This window comes from Lacerta agilis, chromosome 9, assembly GCF_009819535.1.
Source record: "Lacerta agilis isolate rLacAgi1 chromosome 9, rLacAgi1.pri, whole genome shotgun sequence".
NCBI lineage: Eukaryota > Metazoa > Chordata > Lepidosauria > Squamata > Lacertidae > Lacerta > Lacerta agilis.
In genome coordinates this window covers 74,265,493-74,288,968 of record NC_046320.1, presented here as the reverse complement: position 1 = coordinate 74,288,968, position 23,476 = coordinate 74,265,493, and the positions used below count along the sequence as shown (strand labels likewise).

General features: G+C 54.6%; 1 protein-coding gene and 1 non-coding gene across 2 annotated transcripts; both read left to right on the top strand.

Annotated features, from left to right (window-relative positions):
- The first annotated feature begins 790 nt into the window (after positions 1-790).
- TRNAR-CCG lies at positions 791-863 on the top strand. Its single transcript has one exon. It is a non-coding gene; the product is annotated as a tRNA-Arg (tRNA).
- Positions 864-2,315: 1,452 nt separating this feature from the next.
- Positions 2,316-22,806, top strand: RTKN (rhotekin). The gene is given in 14 exon segments (XM_033161159.1): positions 2,316-2,506; positions 6,914-7,113; positions 8,209-8,270; positions 9,053-9,106; positions 9,342-9,459; positions 10,198-10,422; positions 10,518-10,612; positions 12,767-12,873; positions 15,555-15,680; positions 18,524-18,695; positions 19,532-19,636; positions 22,191-22,229; positions 22,232-22,399; positions 22,402-22,806. Coding segments are annotated over 14 exon segments (1,722 nt in total). The 5' UTR covers positions 2,316-2,434; the 3' UTR covers positions 22,581-22,806.
- Positions 22,807-23,476: the final 670 nt, after the last annotated feature.

The window sequence follows — 23,476 nt, the reverse complement described above, 5'->3', positions numbered from 1 at the left end:
GTTGCACCCTCAAGCGGCGCCACGCGGGGCCTTTTTTGCATTGGCCCCAGCAGAATGAGGCAGCAGGAGAGTGGACAGTACCATTTTGGGTTGCAGGGGAGGAAGTCCCATTTTAAATACTCCCCGGTTAAAAAACAAAACAAGCACAGCTCTTTCAAGCTACGGCCTCCCACCCAAAAGCAAACCTTGCACCTTGGGGTGATGGTTCAACTTTAGCTTGTCCCTCACCTTCGCACAGAATTGTAAAGTTGGAAGGGGACCTAGGAGCATCTAGTCCAACCCCCTACAGTGCCTGAATTCCAGCTGAAGAACCGCTGACAGGGGGCCACCCAACCTCTCCTTCAAAACACCCAGTGAAGGAAAATCCACCCACCTTGAAAGGGAATCCGTTCCTCTGTCAAACAGCTCTTCCCCCTGAAAGTTCTTCCTGATGTTTAGTAGCAATCTCCTTCCTTGTAGTTTCCTTCCATTGCATCCTGCCCTCTGGAGAAGCACCAGAAAGCAAGCTTGCTCCATCTTCCATTTGGCAGCCGTTTAGATATTTCAGACATAGACTCATAGAATCGCGGGGTGGACTAGATGACTCTTGGGGGTCCTTCCTAACTCCACACTCCACACTCTGATTCTGTGAGTCGCCCCTCTCGGCACTGCTGGGCTTCCAAGTTGGAGAGAGTGGCCAAGGCAGGGAGGGGTGAGCCCCCCTCCCTCCCCTTTTTATGCCGTGTCCCCCAGTTCCCGGCCAACAGAGAGGTGGAGCTGCATGGCCAGGGCTTGGCTCCGCCTTGGGAATGCCGAGATGGCTCAGTTGGTGGAGCGTGAGGCTCCGAATCTCAGGGTCGTGGGTTCGAGCCCCACTTTGGGCAAAAGGTTCCTGCATTGCAGGGGGTTGGACTGCATGACCCTCAGGGTTCCTTCCAGCTCTGTGATTCTGACCCCTGGAAGTTTCCCAAAGTAGGTGGGCAGCAACCGTGCCTGGTGCTGTGTGCGTAACCGGTTGGCACCGAGAGCCCTGAAGACTTTTGAGAGAGCGGGCGGGTGCTCTTCTGCTTGGACCCCGTGGTCTCCGAGCCCATCCTGGAGGGTCCTGCGAGAAGGAGACTTTTCTGCGGGCACAACGAGGGGTTTTGCTGGGGGGGGGGGACCAGCTGCGCCAGTCTTGGACTGCTTTGGTCGAGGGACAGGCAGGCAGAGCGGCCTCTAGAGCAGTTTCAGGGCTGCCTGGCGGCGAGGTTGGCTGCGATGTCTGCCTTGGTGCCAAGCTCCGCCCGGGTGTGTCTCGTTGGGCATGTGGCCCTGGGCTGCCTTGAGCGCAGCAGGGGACGTTGGGCAGCTCTCTGCCACGTGGGCCCCGGAGTGTGCCTGTTTTTTGTGCGAGAGTGAAATGGGCTGGCCCCGATTCCTCCCCCTTCTTCCCTCCTCAGTCTGGGGTGAGGGGCTGGCAGCCGGGCTCCCTCCCTCTCCTGGCCGGTGGGAGGGCCGGGTCCGGGAAAGAGGCGGCCCCTGGCGCAAGGGAGCAGGCGGAGGAGCCTGCAGGGGCGGCTCTTGTAACAGGAGCCCAACGAGGAATGCTGGGCTGGAGGGGAGAGGCGGGCGGGCGGGGGGCCAGGCAGTTTCCTGTCTATGGGGGGAAGACGCTTGCAGCTGGAGCATAGGACGCCCAGAGGCGCATGGGGGGCCTGAGAGGGAGAAGGAGCCCCGCTGAGGGGCAGGAGGTGAGAGCCGGGCCCAGGGGCAGCAGAGGGGTGACGTGGGGCACGCTCCCTAGGCTTGGGCAAGAAGGCGAGCAAGGAGCGGGCGGCAGGCAGGGGGCAGCACCAGGCAGGCCAGGGCATGGGTGGCACCCAAGGGAGAAGAGGCAGGTGCTGCTGCAGGGATGGGGCAGCCCCTGCCCTTCCAGGGGGCACGGGACCCCCAAGGCCAAGGGGCTCCTTGCCTGCAGGCCACCATGGGCCGCTCGCCTACTTGTGGGGGGCGGGGTGCCAGCTGGCTGGCAGGTTCCCCGGCTTGGTGAAATGGGGGGCCCAGCCAGCGCTGCTGCCCTTTCAGGCACAGAGGCTGCTTGTTCTGCGGGTGGGAGTGTGGCATGAAAGGACGGCCCTGTTCTCTCCGCAGCTCGGCCGGGGGCGCAGAATCTGCTGACGGAGGCCTGGGCAGCAGCAGCAGCAGCAAGAGGCCAGGAGCTTGAGGGGGGGCTCCCTGCCCCACCCCGCCCCACCCCACCCCACAGGCAGGCTGGAGACCTCCGCTGCTCCGCGCCAGCTCTCCGGGTGCAGACGGCACGGTGTTTCCTGGCATCAGAAGCGGCCCGAGCCGTGCCCAGATGGGGGCCCTGCAAGGGGCCCCTGGCCATGCTGCCCTGGGGCAGTAGGAGTGCCCCCAGACTTCCTGCACCCCCCAGAGGAGGCATCGGTGAGGGAGAGGGTGCTTTGCCAAGATGCAGGACAAACTCCGCATCCTGGAGGACCTCAACATGCTCTACATCCGACAGATTGCCCTCAGCCTGGAGGTAAGGGGGCAGCTGGGCAGGTCCTTGTGACCCCACTGGGAGGGGCTTTGCTTCAGGGAGGGGGGCTCCTTCCGAAGGGAGGCCGGAGACCTGTGCGAGTAGGGAGCGCATTGTCCTTTTGGTCCCCACGGGCAGCCGAGAAAAGAGATCCTCGGACCATCTTTCAGAGTGCAAAGTTTGGAGTTTCCTGAACTCGAGTTGCACATTTAGCGATGCCTAGGGAAGAGTGCTGTGGACCTCAGAAGCTGGCGCCCGCCTTGCTCAGCTGAGTAGAAGCGAACAGGTTGTCTGTACAGCTTGGGATCTCCTGGATGTTTGCCTGACTCTCCCCTGTAACCAGGCTACTGGCACCAGTCTCCGAGTTGAATAGGGAAGGGGGCAGGCACCTTCATTTGCAAAGGGGGGGTTGGAGCAGGAGGCTGTGCAGGACCCGATGAGGAGTGTAGTGGGTGCCCTCGACTCGCTTGCTGTGTGTCTCCACCTCGCGCCAATGAAATTTCCCTGGCATTGCCCTCCTGATGTCGCATTTGGGGCAAAGTTTTGAGGTTGCCCCTCTGAGTCCACCTGCTGCTTCCTTGGCCGCTTTCCAAGGAGCCTCCTGGGGCTGTGCGGTTGCATCAGTCCTGGGGGGGGGCAGGAGCTTCCCAGCGCCGTTGGGAGGGGGGACACCCAGGCTCCCTCTGCTTGGCTTCCAGACAGGTGTGCATTGTGGCTAGGACGTGGGAGAGGCCAGGGTTCGAATCCCCACTCAGCCATGAAGCTCGCTGGGTGACCTCTGGCCGGTCACTGCATCTCAGCCTCACCTCCCTCGCAGGGTTGTTGTGGGGGTCAAAGGAGGAGTCGGAGAACTCTGCACGCCCCTTCCGGCTCCTTGGAGGAAAAAGGCAGGATATAAATGCTCATAAATAGCAATAAATAATAATAGTAATGATTTTGGCCTTCGTGTGGCTCCAACAAACGGCCGGGGGGGGGGGCGGGATGTGAGGCGCAGGGAGCCCCTTCCCTGACTCCCATCTCTCTCTCTCTCTCTCTCTCCACCCCTCTGAGTGGGTCGCTCTGGACTGGTTTCTGTTGCTGCGGCACTCTGCTTGTGCTCAGAGGAACTCTGTTGAGATCAGCCGTGATTCCTGCATTGTGGAAGGGTTGGTCTAGATGACTCGTGGGGCCCCTTCCAACTCTGCAGTTTGATGATTTTGTGATCGGCACCGAAATGAGGTTTTGGCGGAGAATCCTGGCTGGCCAGACTCCACTGCCTGGGCGTGGGGGGGGGAGGCATTGGCCAGACACTCCCCCCACTCCAGATTTTCCTCCCAGCCTTGCTAAATCCTCAGCATCTCTGCCATAATCTCCCGGCAGCCGCCAACGCCACAAGCTGATTAGCCCAGGCTGGAGGTGCGTGGGGGGGGGGGAAGAGTTTTGAGCCTCATGCCAGCCCCACTCCTTGCCCCCCCACCCTCTGGCCACCTCCTAAGACCTGCCCCCCTTCCTCGCCCCCATCAGGTTGCCTAGGAGAGCCCCCCCCCCGCTCCATCCCTGAGTTCTGGGGTGCTGTGTCCTCCAGCGCCACAAAGGATGTAGAGCAGATGGCCCCCCCATCTGCCCCCCATAGACCTGCCCCCTCCCTCCCCTCTCAAAGAAATGCAACCTCTCTTAACGGGACCCCTTCCCTTTTCTCAGCTGCCCCATATAGGGGGAGGGGCTCCCAAATACTGTAGGTTTTTTTGGGGGGGTGTCCCAGGCAGCCTGGGGAGCAGCTCCCCACCCTCCCCTTCCCCAGCAGACCCCTGCTTTCCCCCTCCCCGTTTTCTGGGGGGGGCAGAGGAGGCCGTGGGCTCCCCAGCACAGCTGCCCCCACCCCACCCGGCTATAAATAGGCAGCTGGTGATGTCAGAGTTTCCTCAGCTGCTGCGCCGACCCTGCCCAGGCGGCTTCTCTCTCTTTCGTGCCCCCCCCCTCCGTCCCTCCCCCTTCAGCTGTCACCCGCCCCCACGCTGCCAGTTGCCAGGAGGACCGCCTTTGCCGCAGCAGACATGGGCTGGGGGGCCAGCAGCTAGTTAGGGGGCGCCGGCATGGAGAGCGGCAGGCTAGCCAAGGTGAGTGGCTGAGGGAGGGACCCTTGGGGGGGGGTGAAGGCCCCCCCCTCGCCCCAGGAACAGGCTGGGGTTTCCCCTTCAAGCTGGAGAGGCCTGGAGAAGGCGGGACCCCTGCGCCCATCTCTGCGGTTGGCACGATGGCGGGCATTTCTCACAAGGGTGGGTCTCTCCCCCCCCCCCAGAAGCTGCTGGCTCTTTTTGCTGCTTCACGGCCCTTTAGTGCCAGGCTGGGGGAGGGAGGGGGTTGAGGCTGGTGCGGCAGGGGGGGGGAACGTAGCTGTAGATACAAGGGGGGGTCCTTTGCACCTGCCAGGGGCATTGTGGGGGGGGGGTCAGTCACGAGAGGACCACCCCTCACCCATACCCAAAGCCTCCGAGGCAAAAATGGATGCTGATGGGATTTCATCTGGCCTGGGCAAAAGGCTGCAGAGCCTGAAGCTGAGAATTGTAGAGTTGGAAGGGGCCCCCCAAGGGACATCTAGTCCAGCCCCCTGCAACGCAGGGGAGAAGGAAGGAATTTGGCACCCCCAAATTGTACCCATCCTTTCAGATCTCTCTCCCCACCCCCCACCCCACCATACACATAATGTCTATTGCGCAAGGGCAAGAGGCCCCCCCTTGGAAGCCTCTGCCCCCAGAGCTTTGCCTATTGAACCCCAGTTTTTCAGCAGAGCTTGGGTGGCCCCCTGCCACGGGTGCTTTAGTTGTGATTCATGCGTTGGACTCGATGACCCTCGGGGTCCCTGGAATTCGATAGGTCTACTGTGACTGTGCATGTTATGGGGGAGGCACTCTGCACGAGCTCTTGGGCACAATCGCCCTTGCATTGGTCCGGCGGCAACCTGAGCTGTCTGTCCTGTGGATGCCAACTTGGGGGGGGGGGCTTTGCAGGGATCAGTGCTGGCAGGGGGCCTCCAATGCTACTGGCAGACAGTGGGGGGCCCTGGCTGGACAGCGACCCCCCCCTCACTTCAGGGCATTCTTATGGGAGAAAGGAAGTTCCATTCTAATCCAGGTGTGGCGGCAACCCTGTGGCTATCCAGATGGACCCCCAATTCCTGGCAGACCCGGCCAGCAGGACCAATGGTTAGGGCTGGCGGGAGTTGCAGCCCCGCTTAGGGATGGTGAATAGAGGGAGGAGGGGGTTGTGAAGCCCTGCTCCCTCACCCCAGAGCACGAGCCGTTGCTTGAATGGTGGGAAGGAGAATGCACTCTGCACATGCTCAGGGACTTTTCTCCTTTTAAAAAAGCGCCGCTTTGCATGTTCTAAGGCTGAGCTCTCGCCCTGACGATGGGTTCTGGGGGTTATCGATTCTCATTCAAAGACCGGGGGTCTTCCTGGGGTGGCGGGTGGGAGACTGTGGAGCCTGGGGACTCCCAGTATTGATGCCTGGTATTTTTCTTTTTTGGGGGGGGGCACCAACCACAGGAAAATGTTTGGGAAATGGACAGTCAGCAAGGCGGTTGATTCGGAACACCCCCAGGCATCGTTCCGGGGCAGCCCTGTTTAGGGAAGTTTTTAAACTGTGACTTTGTATTGTATTTTGGTATTTCTTGGAGGCCGCCCAGAGTGGCTGGGGAGACCCGGCCGGATGGGCAGGGTATAAATAACAAATTATTATTATTATTATTATTATTATTATTATTATTATTGGGGTGCTGCTTGGAGATGCCTCCCCCCGCCAAAAATAAAACTTTGCCTCCCCAGAGGCTGTAGACTGGGGCAGGTTAGCTTTCTCCTGCCCCACAGAAAGGGCCCAACATTTCGAGCCTGTGAGAGTTGGGGAGCGCTCTGCACATGCTCAGAGCACTCTGGCCATTGAGAACAGGTGCTGCTTCTCTCCTCTCACCCCCCCCAACAAAGACACACAGCTGTCACTGAAGATGAGTCCAGGGGGTGTTTCTTTCTTCATTTGTGGGACACCCTCTCCTCCCCCCACCTTCCAATCCTGCCCCAAGCCATTTGGTGTCCTTTCCCAGAAGGTCTTTCTGGGACCCCCCCACCCCCTTTGCCCTGAGCCCCCGACACTTGGCATTGCCCCAGCAGGCATCATAACTGGAGGGGGGGGCAAGCAGCTTTGAGCTCCTTGGAGGAAAAATGGGATATGCCTGCGATAATAAATGAGGGGATTGGAGCCGCATTCACAAATCCCCCCATTGCGGGGGGTTGGACTGGATGACCCCTTGGGCTCCCTCCCAGCTCTCCAGTTATTCCTGGACTGGAGCCCCCTACTCCCCTCCCCAGCTTCATTCACATGCTCTACCCCCCCCCCCCCCCGCCGCTCTGTCTTTCATCTCTCTCTCCGCCCCGCAGGGCACCGACATCCAGAAGAAGATCGACCATGAGATCCGGATGCGCGAAGGCGCCTGCAAGCTCCTGGCGGCTTGCACCCAGCGCCAGCAGGCCCTGGAGGTCACCAAGAGCCTGCTGGTCTGCAACAGCCGCATCCTGGCCTATATGGCCGAGCTGCAGCACATGAAGGAGGCGCAAGTCATGCAGCGGATGGCCAGGCGGTGAGTGAGGCGGTGGGCGGGGGGGGGGCCTGGGCCAAGAGGAGGAAGAGCCTCAGTACTGGGCCAGCGCTCTGCACATGCTCAGGAACGCTCTGGGACTGAGCTCTGGCTCTGGAGGCAGAGCTGGGGGGGAGCAGCATGGAGAGGAGCTGTGCGCACACAGGAGTGCCCCAAGAGCTCAGGGTGGCCTTTGACGCCTCCTGGATTGTCCCAAGGGGCCAGATTCAAGGTTAGGCTGGCCTCTTCCGGGGGGGGGGGGCTTCCTGCGGCAGAAGAGCCTGTGGGGGACCCTCTATGGGCGAGGGAAGTTTGCCCAGCCTCCTCTTGAGAGCGGCTGAGTTGGCCTTTCCCAGAAGAGTTTTGGATCCTGGTGCGATTCCTGCGTTGCAGCAGGGCGAGCTAGATGACCCTTTGGGTGCCCTCCAGCCCTACACTCCCATGAGATGATCACTGCTATTTTCATTCTTACTATCCATTCCTACTGCTGCCACCTACTTCTGCCTCTTTTCTGAACGAGGCGTTGCTGGTCTCTTAATCCACCACTTGGGCTATTAAATCTGTTTTAATGGTGTGGGTATGATTCATGGATGAGGGGGGGTATATAAATATTATTATTATTATTATTATTATTATTACTACTACTACTACTACAGTACTGGATTAAAAGACCACAATGTGATACGCAAACCAAAAAACAGTATTGCAGTAAAGCAATTGACAATGTCAAACATATTCAAAAATGTTTTATTGTATTTATTGTATTTTTAATATTTTGTTTGGAGCTGCCCAGAGTGGCTGGGGAAACCCAGCCAGATGGCAGGGTATAAATAATAATAATAATAATCATCATCATCATCATCAAAAATCTGCATGCTGCCATGAAATTTTTAAAAATAAATAGTAGCATATGAATCTTCTAAAATAAATTTTAAAATGAAGAATGCAGCTGTTCTGCTTTCCCCCATCCTTGGGGTTGTCAATCAAGAGTGTAGCCTGAACTCTCCCGTGATGCTGGAGTGGGGCTTTTGGGGGGCAGGCGGTGGGAGGGGGTTCTCCCTGTGTCTTTGACAGCCCTTTCTCCCCCCCCCCCATCAGCCCTTCAGACGCTGGTCCTGCGGACGACCGCCTGCCCTGCCGAGGCAGAGTCTGCATCTCAGGTAAGGATCCCGTGACCCACCTGGAAGGGGAGGGAGCAGCCCAGTCTGACCCCCCCTTCCAGGCCCAGAACCCAGTGGGAGAGGCATGCAGAGCAGCCCAGTCCCAAAGGGGAGCTGTTTTGGGGAGCAAAAATGGCCTTCCCTCTGCCCAAATTCCCGTGTTGCCGGGGGTTGGACTAGATGACCCTGGGGGGTCCCTTCCAGCTCTCTGATTCTGTGAGTCTCTATTGTCCCTCTGGATAAGGCAGGGGGGGGGGTTCAAGAAGCAAGATCCCCACCCCACGATTGGCTCCCAAGAATTGTTATTGATTTGTAAAGAATACTTGAGGCATGTTCTGGAGGAGACCAGACATTTTGGGGGTCCCACCCCCCCTCTGTTCCCAGCGGAACAAGTTGAGATTGTGAATTTGGGGTTCTCACCAGCTGTACGCCATAATCATCACAATTATAGGACATAAAGGCTTGACATATCAATCTCGCTTTGCATGTCATGAGTCTATCTCATATATTAGTTTCACCTTTTAAGTTGAATTACTGAAGAAATGAACCTTTCCACAATATTCTAATTTTTCGAGTTTCACCTGTATGTTGAGTCCCAAAATCCCCTTATTTTCCTCCCATTCCACCACATGGGTATTATCGTCAGCGCCCCCCTGGCCTCCCTGCCCCTTAGTGCCCCCCCACTTGGCTTAGATGTCTGTTACCTGGAGACCTCTCCCCTCTGCCTGCCTGGACGCATTTGGGGATGCAAGCAAACCCTCTTTATCTCCTCCTCTTTCCAGACCTCCGGATCCCACTGATGTGGAAGGACACGGAATATTTCAAGAACAAGGGCGGTGAGTCCTTCTTGGGGGTGGCCCCTCGGATGGCACATGCCCTTCTCTCCTGCGCATGGCGCCTCTGGCGGTGTTGGACGCCCCACGATCTGAGCCGGGCGCCCACTTCAAAAGCCGCTGGGCGTCTCCTCTCCAAGCCAACTCTTCTCCCTCCCTGGGCCTTGTGGGGCTGGCTGGAGCTTGGGGGGTCCGAGAGGCGCAGGTGCCCCCTTAATGCCCCCTCGTTCCTCGGCAGAGCTGCATCGCTGCGCCGTCTTCTGCCTGCTTCAGATCGGCCCGGAAATCTACGACACGGAGATGGTGCTGGTGGATCGGACCCTGACCGACATCTGCTTTGAGAGCACCATCCTCTTGTGAGTCCCCTTTGGGCAGGAACGTGGGGGTCCCCGAGGCCGTGCGGGAGGGGGCAATTCTTGAAAAAGGATCCGTGCGGAGAAAGGGGTGTTTCTCCTTTCCCGCGGAATCTTTCAATGTGACAAGTGTTGGCTTTTTTAAAGTGGATTTTGGGGGCTCTGCGTTCTTGGGGAGAGAGAGGGGGTGGTTTTTTTTTGTCTGTTTGGAGGCCTGAGATCTGCGGAAGGGACCGCAGGAAGGGTTGGCTGGCTCAAACAGGAATATAAGCGACGCATTATGTGGAAGGGACCCCCAGGGGCCATCTAGGCCAGGGGTCAGCAAACTTTTTCAGCAGGGGGCCGGTCCACTGTTCCTCAGACCTTGTGGGGGACTGGACTATATTTTTTTGGGGGGGGGGGATATGAACGAATTCCTATGCCCCACAAATAACCCAGAGATGCATTTTAAATAAAAGCACACATTCTACTCGTGTAAAAACACGCTGATTCCCGGACCGTCTGTGGGTCGGATTTAGAAGGCGATTGGGCCAGATCCGGCCCCCGGGCCTTAGTCTGCCTACCCATGCTGAAGCCCAACCCACTGCAATGGTCAGCTGAGGAGTTTTCATATAATTTTCTTTCCAAGTATAACATGCTGTCAACTTCCACTTCTCCCATGCTGTAAGTTGTCCGTATTTTATATCCAAAGTCCCTCCTCGGGTGACCTTCTGGGCTGCCCCCCGCTTTGTCTCCCCCCAGCACGGAGGCCGGCCCGGACTTTGAGCTGAAGGTGGAGCTGTACAGCGCCGGCCTGGAGGAAGACTCTGTCCTGGGCAGCACCCCCAAGAAGCTGGCCAGCCGCCTGAGCAGCTCCCTGGGGCGCTCGTCCGGGAAGAGGGTCCGAGCCACCCTGGACGGGGTGCCTGGGAGCCCCGTCACCAACGGGGGAAGCAGCCCCCTCCAGCTGCCGGCCCCTAGCGTGGCGTGAGTATCCTGGGCCCTCCGCCCGGCCGTTTTCCACAGCATTCGCACCCGCTGCCTGCCCCCCCCCGGGCTCACCCGCCTCTGCTTCCTTCCAGGGGCCCCAAATACCAGCTGCTGGCCTGCACCACCCTGCGCCTGGCCCACGTCCAGGACTCCTTTCGCACCCACGACCTCGCCGTCACCGGGAACGGTACTTGAAGCAGGGTTTTTTGTGGGGGGGGGTTGAGTTTGGGTTTGCGGGAGCAAAACGTTCCTGAGTGCAGTTTGGTTCCGAGGGTTTTGCGCAGACACGGAAAGCATAGAGACCCAAATTGCAGGAGCCAGCTAGTGGAACTCCCTGCCTATTTTTGGCACTTGCTAAGAACGTTCTTGATTGGACAAGTCTGTCTAGAAGTTTAGAAAGTCGATGCGAGTTTTAATCTGTTTTAGTGTTTCAACTTTTTGTATGTTTAAAAACTGGTGGTTTAATAATAGTAATAATAATAATAATATAAAAAATTAAATTAAATAAAAAAATATTTATATCCCACCCAGCTGGCTGGTTATCTGGAGTTTTAAAACTCCCGAGGGTCCTCATAACCCACCCAGGGGGTCCGTGGGCATCATTCACATAGCAAAAACTACCACAGAGATACCAACATTTTCAAAAGTCCATGGCTTGACTTTTGAAAAAACCAGCGTTCCCCAGTACTTAGCTAATTGGGAACCACTGTTTTAAAGTATTTTCTGGATTTTCTGTTTTAGCTTTCTCTAAACCTCTTTGAGGTTTGTTTGTTAGTTTTTAAGCAGTGTGTGGATTTTATGTACTAAGTAAAGAATAAATTTCTGCGCCGGACCGGCACAAAGAGAGCTGTGACGCTCTTCGCCTCGCTTGCCAGGAAGGCCTGCTCAGCGCATGGGCTCTGGGAGGCCAGGGGTGCCCTTGTGAGATTTTGTGGGGACTCGGATTTCGCACACGCATCCCAGAACCCGCACGCTGAGCCGGCCTTGCCCAGAAAGCAAGGCAGAGAGCTGAAAAGGTCCCCCCAAGCCTGGAAGCTCTTTCCGCCTTCTTTGCATTGAACTCGCCGTTTCAAGCATTCCTCCTTCAACTGCGTCTGGTTGGTATTGTGCAACTGAGACGCACATGAAATGTCATCATGGCGCACCTCAAAAGCCCTGGGGGAATGTGCTCTTTTGAGAAGAGCTGCTTTTGGGTGCTTCTGGGGCTGGAAATAATAATAATAATAATAATAATAATAATAATAATAATAATAATAATAATAATTTATACCCCGCCCATCTGGCTGGGCTTCCCCAGCTACTCTGGGCTGCTTCTAACAGAATATTAACAATACAATAAAACATTAAAAGCTTCCCTAAACAGGGCTGCCTTCGGATGTCTTCTAAAAGTAAGACAGCTGCTTATTTCCTTGACATCTGATGGGAGGGCGTTCCACAGGGCGGGCGCCACCACAGAGAAGGCCCTTAGGTGGGCACCATAGCCTCTCGGAGACTTTATTTATTCATCGCCTGAAATTTATGCACCACTTTTTTGTAAAACAAACACCAGAGCGGTTTATAAAACATTAAATTAGCAATGACAAAAACGAACCAGAATCCCACCATCATCGCTTTTAATTTGTGCCCCGTCTTTCTATCTTACGATACTCAAGACGGTTTACGGGTTAAAGCAACAAGGAATGTGCATCTTATAACAATCAACGCAGGACAAAAATGTGATGATAAAACATAACTTTAAAATTAGCAACCTACATCAGAAATGTCACCTCCAACAATCATGAGAATAGTATAGATATAGAATAATAATATCAGCATATGAAAATTAAACAGAAACGTACTCTTAACAATTACAATAAATATTTTCTCAACTACCATCGAGAAAACAACGGCGAGCCGCAGTGCCTGAAAGAATACGACACAAATTGAGAAGCAGAGGCTGGAGGGGGAGCAAGGCAGCAGGAAGGAGGCCTTGCCTGGTGAAGTCTCTCCCCCTCCCCTCGAAAAAGAGTTTCGAAAGTTTAAAATGACAATCGGCTAAAAACGGACTGAAATGTCTGTCGTCTTTCTAACACCTGGGCAGGCTTCTCTCACCAAGACTGTTTTCAGGAGGCCCCCGAAAGAGTCCAGGGAAGGTCCCTGCCTGATGTCAAGAGGCAGGGAGTTCCGACGTGTCTCGATGTTTCGTGGAGCTGCTGCCACTGAGCCAGTTCTGCCAATGGAGGTGGGCAAGTGGCCTCTCTTTCCCAGGAGGGACACAGCCCCCTGCCCCCTCGTCCTTCTTTTGGGGCTCAGATCTGCCTCCGCCTGACCCCCTCCTCTTCTCTCTCCCCCCCCCCCCCAGAGGAGAGCTCCTTCTGGCTTCCCCTGTATGGCAGCGTCTGCTGTCGCCTGGCAGCCCAGCCCAACTGCATGCTCCACCAGGTGATGTGCGGCTTCCTGAAGGTGCAGGTAAGTGCTGGGGGGGGGGGCTGTAAGTAGGGAAGGGGCTGAGAAGGCAGGGGACCCATCATGTTCTTGCACCCACAGTCCTGGGCAGAGGCGCATTGAGAGCCATGTGCTCAGGAGATGGGCTGATCCCCTCCGCCCCTTCTCTCTCTCTCGCTCTGTCTCTCTAACTCAGCTACATTAGGAAAGATGCAGCAATTTGGATGCGCTATAAACATGCCACACCAGATGGCGGCAGAGAGCAGGGAATTTTGAAACACGGTTTTTCATACAGATTTCTTTCTTTCGTTAGAGCGATCCAATTTCTGACTTATTTATAGCGTGTGTGTTTTCTTGTGTCTAGATCCACCCTAGGTCTCTGTCTCTCTCTTTCTGCTGGATTCTCCATCTGTGTGGAGTTTTGCTGGATCAGGCCAATGGCCCTTCTAGTCCTGGTGCCCCAAAGGGAAACCTGCAAGCAGGATTCGCACACAAGAGCCCTCTCCCCTCTTGTTGCTTTCAGCAACTGGGATTCAGATGCGTCGCTGCCCCAACTGTGGAGGCAGAGCAGAGCCATTCTGGCTCAGAGCCACCAATAGCCCTCTCCTCCTCCGTGAATCTGTCCTATCCTCTTTGAAAGCCCCTGGGTTGGTGCCCATCACCAACTTGTTGCTGTTGCAGTTTGCCTTTGGAACTCCCTCCCACCGGAAGCAGCAATGGCCACCGACCGAGATGGCTTTAAAAGAGGATTGGAGGAGAGGCCTATTGATGGCTACATTCTGCCTTCCACAAGCAGAGGCAGCAAAAAATACCAGTTGCTGGTGTTGCCACCGAGTTCTCTGTGTGCAGCCAACTTCGTTCACAGTAGGTTTGCCCAATTTCAAGAAGCCCGGACAGAAAAGTTGCTGATTGCTGGCTATGTCCGTGAAACACCTAATAATAATTATTATTTATTTATTTATTTATTTATTTCCCCAGCCACTCTGGGCGGCTTCCAACAAAATATTAAAATACAATAGTCCGTCAAACATTAAAAGCTTCCCTAAACAGGGCTGCCTTCTAAAAGTCAGGTGGTTGTTTTTCTCTTTGACATCTGGTGGGAGGGCATTCCACAGGGCGGGTGCCACCACCGAGAAGGCCCTCTGCCTGGTTCCCTGTAATTTTGCTTCTTGCAGTGAGGGAACCGCCAGAAGGCCTTTGGCACTGGACCTCAGTGTCCGGGCTGAACGATGAGGGTGGAGACGCTCCTTCAGGGATCCTGGACCGAGGCCGTTTAGGAGCCAATGTAGGTCTTTCAGGACTGGTGTTATATGGTCTCAGTGGCCACTCCCAGGCCCCAGTCTAGCTGCTGCATTCTGGATTAGTTGTAGTTTCCGGGTCACCTTCAAAGGTAGCCCCACATAGAGCGCATTGCAGTAGTCTAAGTGGGAGAGAACCAGAGCATGCACCACTCTGGCGAGTCAGTCCGCGGGCAGGTAGGGTCTCATCCTGCGTACCAGATGGAGCTGGTAGACAGCTGCCCTGGACACAGAACTAACCTGCGCCTCCATGGACAGCTGTGAGTCCAAAATGACTCCCAGGCTGTGCACCTGGTCCTTCAGGGGCACAGTTACCCCATTCAGTCCCCCACACCCGCCCGCCCCCTGTCCCCCCAAAACAGTACTTCTGTCTTGTCAGGATTCAACCTCAGTCCGTTAGCCGCCATCCATCCTCCAACCGCCTCCAGACACTCACACAGGACCTTCACCGCCTTCACTGGTTCTGATTTGAAAGAGAGGTAGAGCTAGTTCACAGCATCCTCTTCCAGGACACAGAGAGGGGAGAGGGCTGCTCTCGCACTGGGGTCCTGCTTGCAGGTTTCCCCTTGGGGCATCTGCTTGGCCCCTGGGAGAAGAGGAGGCTGAATGACTCGGTGGGCCCTTCTGGCCTCATCCTGCAGGCTCATCTTCGGTCCTTACGCTGTAGTGCTGTGGCTCTCAAGGCTGTGGCAGGAAGATGCCAGGAAACATTTAAGCATTTCAGGGCAGCGTAGTTTAGGGTCAGAATGATTTTTTTGTATTTGCAGAATATGGATAGAAAGGCTTCTTTGTGTCAGTGAGGAGATGAGATCTTGCTTTTCTCAAATTAGACTGAATATAAATGAGATTACCCGGCAAAAGGAAGCTCGTGTCTCTCAATGAGATCATATACATACTCAGGGTACATATGGAAGAGGCTTGTTTATAATTACATTTTGGGAATGATTCATATACTTAGCTGCATTGTTTGATGCTTTCTGGGTGTCCCATCATCATATTGTCAAGTAGTTGTGTTCTGTGTTATAAATCAGAGTTCTTTCTTTTGCTTTCCAATGTATTTCTTATCAGTAAAAATTCGGTGTGGCACAAGCAACTTTTTTTTACCTGTGGGTATAGGGTGCTATACAATTTTATTTTATTTTATTTTATTTTATTTTATTTTTTATTTTATTTTATTTTATTTTATTTTATTTTACTATTTTATTGTTTTCCTTTTGTTTTGAGAGTCGGTGCTGCCGTGAGGCTTGTTCTCTTCCAACGGAGCTCCATTTCCAGTTTAGTGTTTCTGTTCTGGGGCTGAAAGGCATTTGGGGGCAGGCAGGGAAGACCGTGGAAAGCTGGCTTGTGGGTCTCCCTCCTGCTAAACACAACACCCCCCTCTCCCTCCCCCCCCCCCAGTTTGTGCAGCAGGGGGAGCAGCAGGGCTGGCTGAGGCTCTTTTGCCTCCTGCGGGGCTCCAACCTCTTCTGCTACCGGCACCCCAAAGATGTCGAGACACAGGAGGAGCCGGCCTTCACCATTGCTATCAACAAGGTAGGGGCTGGAGGCGGGCGGGCGGGAGGGGGGGTGGGGGTGTCTCAGACCAGGTTGGGAGGCAAAACATTTGGGGTCTTGTCCCCCCACCATAGCTTTTGCTCCGCCCCTCTCATCCACAGTCTTCAATGTAACAGCTGCTGCTTCCGCCTTCGGCTGCGATTCCTGCCTTGCAGGGGGTTGGACTGGATGACCTCGGGGGGTCCCTTCCAACTCTACCATCCTATGACTCTCAATCAGGGTGCATTTGATTTAAATCAAATCAATTTAAAGCACAAGTCAGTAAGACTTGATTTAAATCCTTTTTTTTTAAACAGAAAGACTCATTCTTGCTGGTATAATCTTAATATTTACAACCTGATGAAGGTTTCATTTTTGGAATAATACATTTTCAGGGTAGTTTTTACTGTTATATCAAAAATTACTGATTTGGTTCTACTATTAGAAATACATTGACAGATAATTATGAAATTATGGTGAGGTTTAATAAGTTAACTGTTTATATTTGGGCAGCTTTTCTGCTGTACTTTATTGGAAGGAGAAAAATAATCTTTTCCTTAATAACAATTTGAACAATTTATTTAACTAAAACAGTAACATTATAGTGTATGTACTGTGTCCATGTTTGTTAACTGATATGGTTAAACTTCTTTTTTTAAAACTTATTTAGGACACATGAAAAACTTAAAACAAATCCTTATTTTCTGATGAATAGCCTTTGGACTATAATGTAACTTAAACAGAAAACTATCTTTAGAAATATTTTTACTCTAAAACCATTTTATATAACTTGCACACGAAAGCTCATACCAAGAACAAACTCAGTTGGTCTCTAAGGTGCTACTGGAAAGAATTTTTTTAATTTTGTTTCGACTATGGCAGACCAACACGGCTACCTACCTGTAACATTTTATATTAAAAATCTGATTTTTAAAAATCTGATTTAAATCTTTAAAAATCCGATTTTTATCCACCCTGCTCTCAATTGACAGCACAGCCAGTCTGGGGTCTGTCTATCCTTGCCGTGTGTCGGGGGTGTCAATGTAAACATGGGGACTTCGCCATGTGGTTAAATCCTCTGAAACTCACTCTTTGTGGCTGACAATGGCTCTTCTCTATGCAGCTCACTTCACCCCCAGCCCCCCAGCCACATTGCTTCCCATTTGTAAAAAAGCACACATTAATCTCCCCATGTCTGCCTTTGGCCAGTCACCATGCGCAGAGTCCTTATTTCAGTTGTGTGTTTTTTTCTGGTTTTGAACAAATGTACCTGTTTCTCCATTATCCTGCAGGGACATCGTCCAAAGCGCCCCCACTTAAACACACATGGTTTCTCTCTCTCTCTCTCTCTCTCTCTCTCTCTCTCTCTCTCTCTCTCTCTCTCACACACACACACACACAATTTTGCAAGTGTGTAGCAAGAGGGGGCACATGGGGCCATAAATTTTTAAGACGCGCACCCTCCTTTTCTGAATGTGGAACCAAATGAAGAACAAGAGGGGAGGCCTGCAGGATCAGGCCAACAGGATGCATATATGTGTGTGTGTGTGTGTGTGTGTGTATGTATGTATATATATATGTATATGCTACTGGAGTTGAATATATGAGATAGACTCATGACATGCAAAGCGAGATATGTCAGGCCTTTGCTCGCTATAATTGTGATGATTTTGGCATTCAGCTTATGGAAACCCCAAAGTTGAGATTGTGAGTTAGGGGTTCTCATCAGCTGTACGCCATAACCATCGCAATTATAACAAGCAAAGGCTTGACATATCTCGCTTTGCATGTCATGAGTCTATCTCATATATTAGATTCACCTTTTAAGTTGAATTACTGAAAGAAATGAACCTTTTCCACGATATTCTGATTTTTCAAGTTTCACACACACACACAATTCCATGGCTACCATCATCAATCTCACCCCCCCCCCCGCCTTCTGCTTATCTTATTTTTCTCTAATTTGTTAAGACTAATAATCCATTTTTCCATAGCTTTTTGTACATTACAACATTACCCAAAACCGGCCATAGTTTCTAGTTGTTACAATGTTCTCTGAAGTACATTATAATTTTTTTCCGTTCCTTCTTCAAATCCTTTCTCTCCCTGATCTCTGGTTTTCCCAGTCAGTTTTGCCATTTCCTCCTAGTCCACCCTCTTCATCAGGCATTCCTCTCTGGCTGGAACTTTCTCTTCTTTCCTTCTCTAGGCCAGTAGTATCCTCACTGCTGTCTTCACGCACATAAATAGTTGTTTCTGCTCCCTCCAAATCTCTGTACTAGCAAAAAAGCCTCTGTTATTTTGAATATTTCCCCCCAACTGGATGCTCCAATGGGAAACCAGCAAGCAGGATTCGCACGCAAGAGCGACTCTCCCCTCTTGTGGCTCCCGAACTTGTATCCAGAAGCCTTGCTGGTTCCAGCTGGGAAGGCCAGAGCGTTGCCAACATAGCTAGTCGCCATCAATAGTCCTCCTTGAATTTGTCTAGTCCAGGCATAGGCAAACTCGGCCCTCCAGATGTTTTGGGACTACAATTCCCATCATCCCTGACCACTGTTCCTGTTAGCTAGGGATGATGGGAGTTGTAGTCCCAAAAGATCTGGAGGGCCGAGTTGGTGGTGCCTGGTCTAGTCCTCTATAAATGCACCTAGGTTGGTGGCCCTCCCTGTTTCCTGTGGGGGGGAAGTTCCACGGTTTAACTCTGTGCTGCACGAAGAAGGGCTTTCTTTTCTTTGCCCTGAATCTTCCAACCTTCCGCTTCCTTTGGGGTTCCCTGGGAGCATCGGGGTGTGTCTGCGCCTGCGCACATTCCGTGCCTGAGGCCCCTTTCCCCCCCCCCCCAGGAGACGCGCATCCGAAGGCCACAGAGAAGGACCCCAAGAAACCAATTGCACACCATGTCCCGTGACGAATCCGCTATGGGGGGGAGAGGAGGTGACCACACACTCCTGGCCGAGTCCCGCTCCGAGACGCAGCGCTGGATGGAAGCCTTCTGGCAGCACTTTTACGACATGAGTGAGTGGGGGAGGCGAGACGGGGGGCAGTGGGGGGTGGATACACGTGTGGGGAGAGAGCAGGGGCAACACTGCCCCCTCTTGCTCTCCCTCCCTTGCTCTCCCCTCCCGCTGCATCCTTGTCCTGCCTCGCAAGGGGGTCGTGGCAAAACAAGGGAGGCGAGGGGAAATTGAGCTGGATCATGGAGGCCCCAATCCAGCCAACCCCCCATGCTAGGGAGGTTTGTTCCTGGAGGAGGCTCTCGAGAAGCCCTGCCCTTCCCAGGAGATGGGGGGGCGCTAAAGAGGGACAGCCGCTGCCCCTAAAACAGGGGTCAGCAAACTAAGGCCAGGGGGCCGGATCCGGCCCAATCACCTTCTAAATCTGGCCCAAAGATGGTCTGGGAATCAGCGTGTTTTTACATGAGTAGAATGTGTCCTTTTATTTAAAATGCATCTCTGGGTTATTTGTGGGGCATAGGAATCTGTTCAACCCCCCCCAAAAAATATAGCCCCCCACAGGGTCTGAGGGACGGTGGACCGGCCCCCTCCTGAAAAAGTTTGCTGACCCCAGGCCTGCTGGGTCAACCAGAGGGGATCCTGTCCCCTGCCTGCCCCACAGACGGCAGCGAAGGGAAAATGTGGGAGGGGGTCCCTGGCATGTGAGCCAACTCAGGGGGGGGCTGAGGTTCCTTCAGCCCCCCTTAAAATATTGGAGTAGCAGCCCCCCCAAGGTTGATGGGCTTTAGTTAGTGAACGTGTGCCGTGTCTTCTGATCAATTATGTGGGGTGGGGCTTAACTCCCCCCCATATTTCGTTGAAGTTGACACCCCCGGCAATCACTCCCCCCCCCCCCAGGCCAGTGGAAGCACTGCTGCGATGAGCTCATGAAGGTGGAGGTCCCGTCCCCACGGCGCCCTCCGGCCCTCCTGCAGAAGCAAGGCTCCCTCTACCACGAGATGGGTGAGTCTCCAGAGAAGGGAGGAGGGTTGGGGGGGGCTGTGGCTCCCCCCAGCACTGAAGGGAGCAGAGGGGGCTCTCAAGGGTGGGCCTGGTGGCTTAGGGACCCCCTGAACTCAGGGCCAGGAGGCAAGAGGGGTCTCACCTTCTTCTGCCCTTTTCTTCCTGCCTGTCTCTGGGGCTCCGTCTTGCCCCCCTGGTTTCTGTGGGGCCTGCCCCACACCTTGCTTGCGCCCAGATGTATCTGTGTCTGTAACTCTCTGCTCTCCTCTGCTCTCTCTCTCTCTCTTTCTTTGCATGTCTCCCTTTCTCTTCCTCTCTGTCCTGTTCCCGACCCCTTGCCCCCCACCCCAGCTCTCCCTGGCCCAGGGGGGCCGCCCCCCAACTGCGAGGGGCTGCTGTTGCAGGACAACGCTGTCTCTGCCGAGATTCGGGCTCTCCTCTCCTCGTATTACAGCGACAGGTGACGTAAGCCCCCACCCAAAGCTGGATGCTGCGGGGGGGGGGGTCCTCTGGGTCCCCAAGATGGGGAGGTCTTATGGGTGGGAGGGGGGTGAAGGGGGCAGGAGTACCCCCTTGCGTAGAGAGGGGCGGGCAACGCAGGCACCAGCAGAACCCTGGGATCTCCCACTGATGGGGAGGGGGCTGGCGGGGGCCGTGGGCAGACATGCCCCCCCTCTTCTGCCCTTTGAGACGATCCAGTCCAGACTCTGCAGGGAGGGCATGCCCCCTCTGACGGCAGCCTTAGGAGGGCACCGTCCTTGGGCAGCCTTTGCCAACCGGGCACGCTCCGAGTATTTCGGATCACGGTTCCTCCCCCCCCCCTTTTTGTATTTTTTATGTTTAAAAAGAAAAGATTTTACTGAAGCACATCAAGAGAATCGATGCAATGGAAACAACAGAAGCCCCAAAGAGCAGTGCTCTCAAGACCGATAGAATGCAAAATTTCACATTGCACCATGGAGAAGGGAGTCCGGGGTGCCCCTATTTAGAATCTCAGAGCTGTAGGGGGGACCTCAGGAGTCATCTAGTCCAACCCCCTGCAAAGCTGAATTACGGCTTATTTGCTGCATGCGAGATAAACCCCACCAAAGAGAAAGAGAGTTTTCCCAGATAAATTAGGAGTTACTTTTCCAGCTCCTGCCAAATTGAATGAATGCGTCAGCCATCGGCCATACAATAAAACACCAACATGATATACAAAGAATAGAAATAAAAAGTCAATTATATAGAATACATTTTAGGTTTAGAATCAAGAGTCAAATAGTGGATCTTATTCTGATTGCCCCAGCTAAAAACCTTGCAACCTGTGCTGTCACCTGCTCATCTGGATCTGCCAGGAGAAAGGACACTGGGGCAGTGGCTGGGCCACCAGGGGCGTAGGGAGCCGCTTGCTGCCCAGGGTGGCAAACGCGGGGGGCACCCCCCTGGGGGCGGGGCGCCGCTCCCTAGTGTGCGCAGCATCCCTATGGACCTGCGCATGTGCAGACATGCTCAGTCCACCCAAGATGGCGGGCGCGAGCGGCTGGCACCCCTCCCGACCGTGGCGAAAGCATGGCAAGTTTTAAGGCTGCAGCGCACACTGCTGTTCGCGCACTGCAGCCTTAAAATTTGCCGTGTGCCGTGGCACCGATCATGGGGGCAGGGTGCCACCCCAAGTGTCACCCCCCAGGGTGGTACCTGGGGCGGCCCGCCCCCTCCCGCCCCCTTGCTCCGCCCTTGCGGGCAACCCGGAATGGACAATAAAAGAGGGTGATAATCTCACTCCTCAAGTCTTTATAAAGTGTGCAAGCCAGAAGGCATGTGCCACCGATTCAGTACTGCCATCTCCACAGGGACATAAGCGTCTTTCATGTGGAATCGGTTGGAATCATCCCTCTAGTCCAGCCGAGGGCAAGACATTCAATCTTGCGAGAGTAAAAGTGCGTCTATATTTTAGAATTGCTCGGTTATGCAGATAGGGTGCCAGAGAGTCGAAATGGGAAGGTGGAAAATAGTCACGCCACGGGCAAAATTCCTGATTGTGGCCAAGTTGTTCCGACGCTCGATATCGTTTTGGCCAGGCATAGGCAACTCCGGCCCTCCAGATGTTTGGGACTACCGTTCCCATCGTCCCTGACCACTGGTCCTGTTAGCTAGGGATGATGGGAATTGTAGTCCCAAACATCTGGAGGAGTTTGCCAATGCCTGATTTAGGCACTGACAGTTGCTTTGCTATAACCCAAAGTGAGTAGCTGTTGTGGGGATAAACCACAAGTGAAGTTTCTGATAGACAATTTTAATCCCGGCGCTCTTGTGACCATCTTGCACCACTAGGGACGGAAGGGGAGGCGGATCTGAGTTTAGGCGAAGCTCCGGCCACATTCCATCCGTTCCCAGCTAGCCCAGCCTGACTCCCAGTGGCCCCGACAGGCTCCAGGTGTTCCTTGCTTTGGGGCGTGGCTTCCCTTGGAGATCCTCATGGGGGCGCATGGGAAGGACTCCTGCCACTCTGGGGTTCTTTCGCACGGCCCCTCCACTATCTCTCTCCTCCTCCCCCCCCATTTTTCCTCCCCAGCTATTGAGCCGGCAGACGACATTGAGGCCGTGACGGAGATCCTGCCCGGCGCTTTTCGGCCTGGGCCCCCCGCCGTGGCTGTCCCCTCTTCGAAGGGTCGTCGTGCAGCGCGGCGTCCGACAGCGACAGCGGCTCCAGCGCCAGTCCCGTGCCCCCGCCGCGCCCACCCTGGGGCCGGCCCCGCACCCTCTCCCTGGATGCCAAGCTCGCACCCTGAAAGGACGCTCGGGGCGCCCGCCGGGGGCCCCTCCGCCCCCCAGGGCCAGGGGCCCCTCCGGCTCCAGCTCCTCCAGCAGCAGCGGCAGCCCCACTCCGGAGACCGAGCGCCCCCCTAGGCCCCACGCCCGGCCCAGGTTTGACCCCCGCTTGTGGCTGCAGTCCCAGGTCTGAGGATGGAGGGCGCTGGGGCTCCAGAGGGTCCGCTAGACTGGAAGCAGGGGCCTTGGGAGGGGGCCACAGGAGGTTGGAGCAGAGTGCCCTGATGTGGGGCCAGCACCCCACAAGCTCCAGCCCCCCTCCCCGCCACCCTCCAACAAGCCATCAGGGCCCTCTCCTCACTTCTGATCAGCTGCCCCCCCATTTGGGGGTCATGGCCTGTTGGGGGCACTGAAGCGCTCTTATGCCTGATTCCCAATTGGGGGGGGGGGGTGTCTGTGCATCCATCCTGACCTGCAAGTCTCCTCTTCAGCAGGGGAGAAAAGCACCTTTTTCCTTTGAGAAACTGGAACAATTTGGGGAAATAAATGTAAAAGGGGAGGGGGGGTCCGGTTGGCATCTCCCCCGCCAGAAGCAGGAGCTCATTCATACTGGTTCCTTTGTGTAAGGCCCCCCCCCAGCTTCTCCACACCCAGCAGTGGCCCCAAAGATCAACCCCGCCAACCTTGCCCTCCAATAGCCCCCCGTTTTTTCTAACGCTCCCCCTGAGTTTCAGGGATATGTGCCAATTCAGGAGGTATGGGGTGGTGCTTGATGCCCAGTAGGCAGGCGTGACCCCCCCCCCTCCGCATCTGTGGGGGCGGGGGCAACCCTGCCTCTTCCTTAATATGCATTAAAATGTATTTAAACGATTCCTTTGTCAATGCGAGAGGTGGGTGGGGGGGGTCTGCACTGTGTATGTGTATGGGGGGGCTCATAAGAGGCTGGAAGGCTTTAGTGCCAGGTGTCCCCCCCCCCCAATTCTCCATCTTCATCCTGCTTCCTTCCAATGCCTGGTGGACTTTATAAGCCTGAAAAACCTGGGGTGAGGGTGCAGGGGTAGAGCTGTTCGACATTCTCCCCCACCCCAA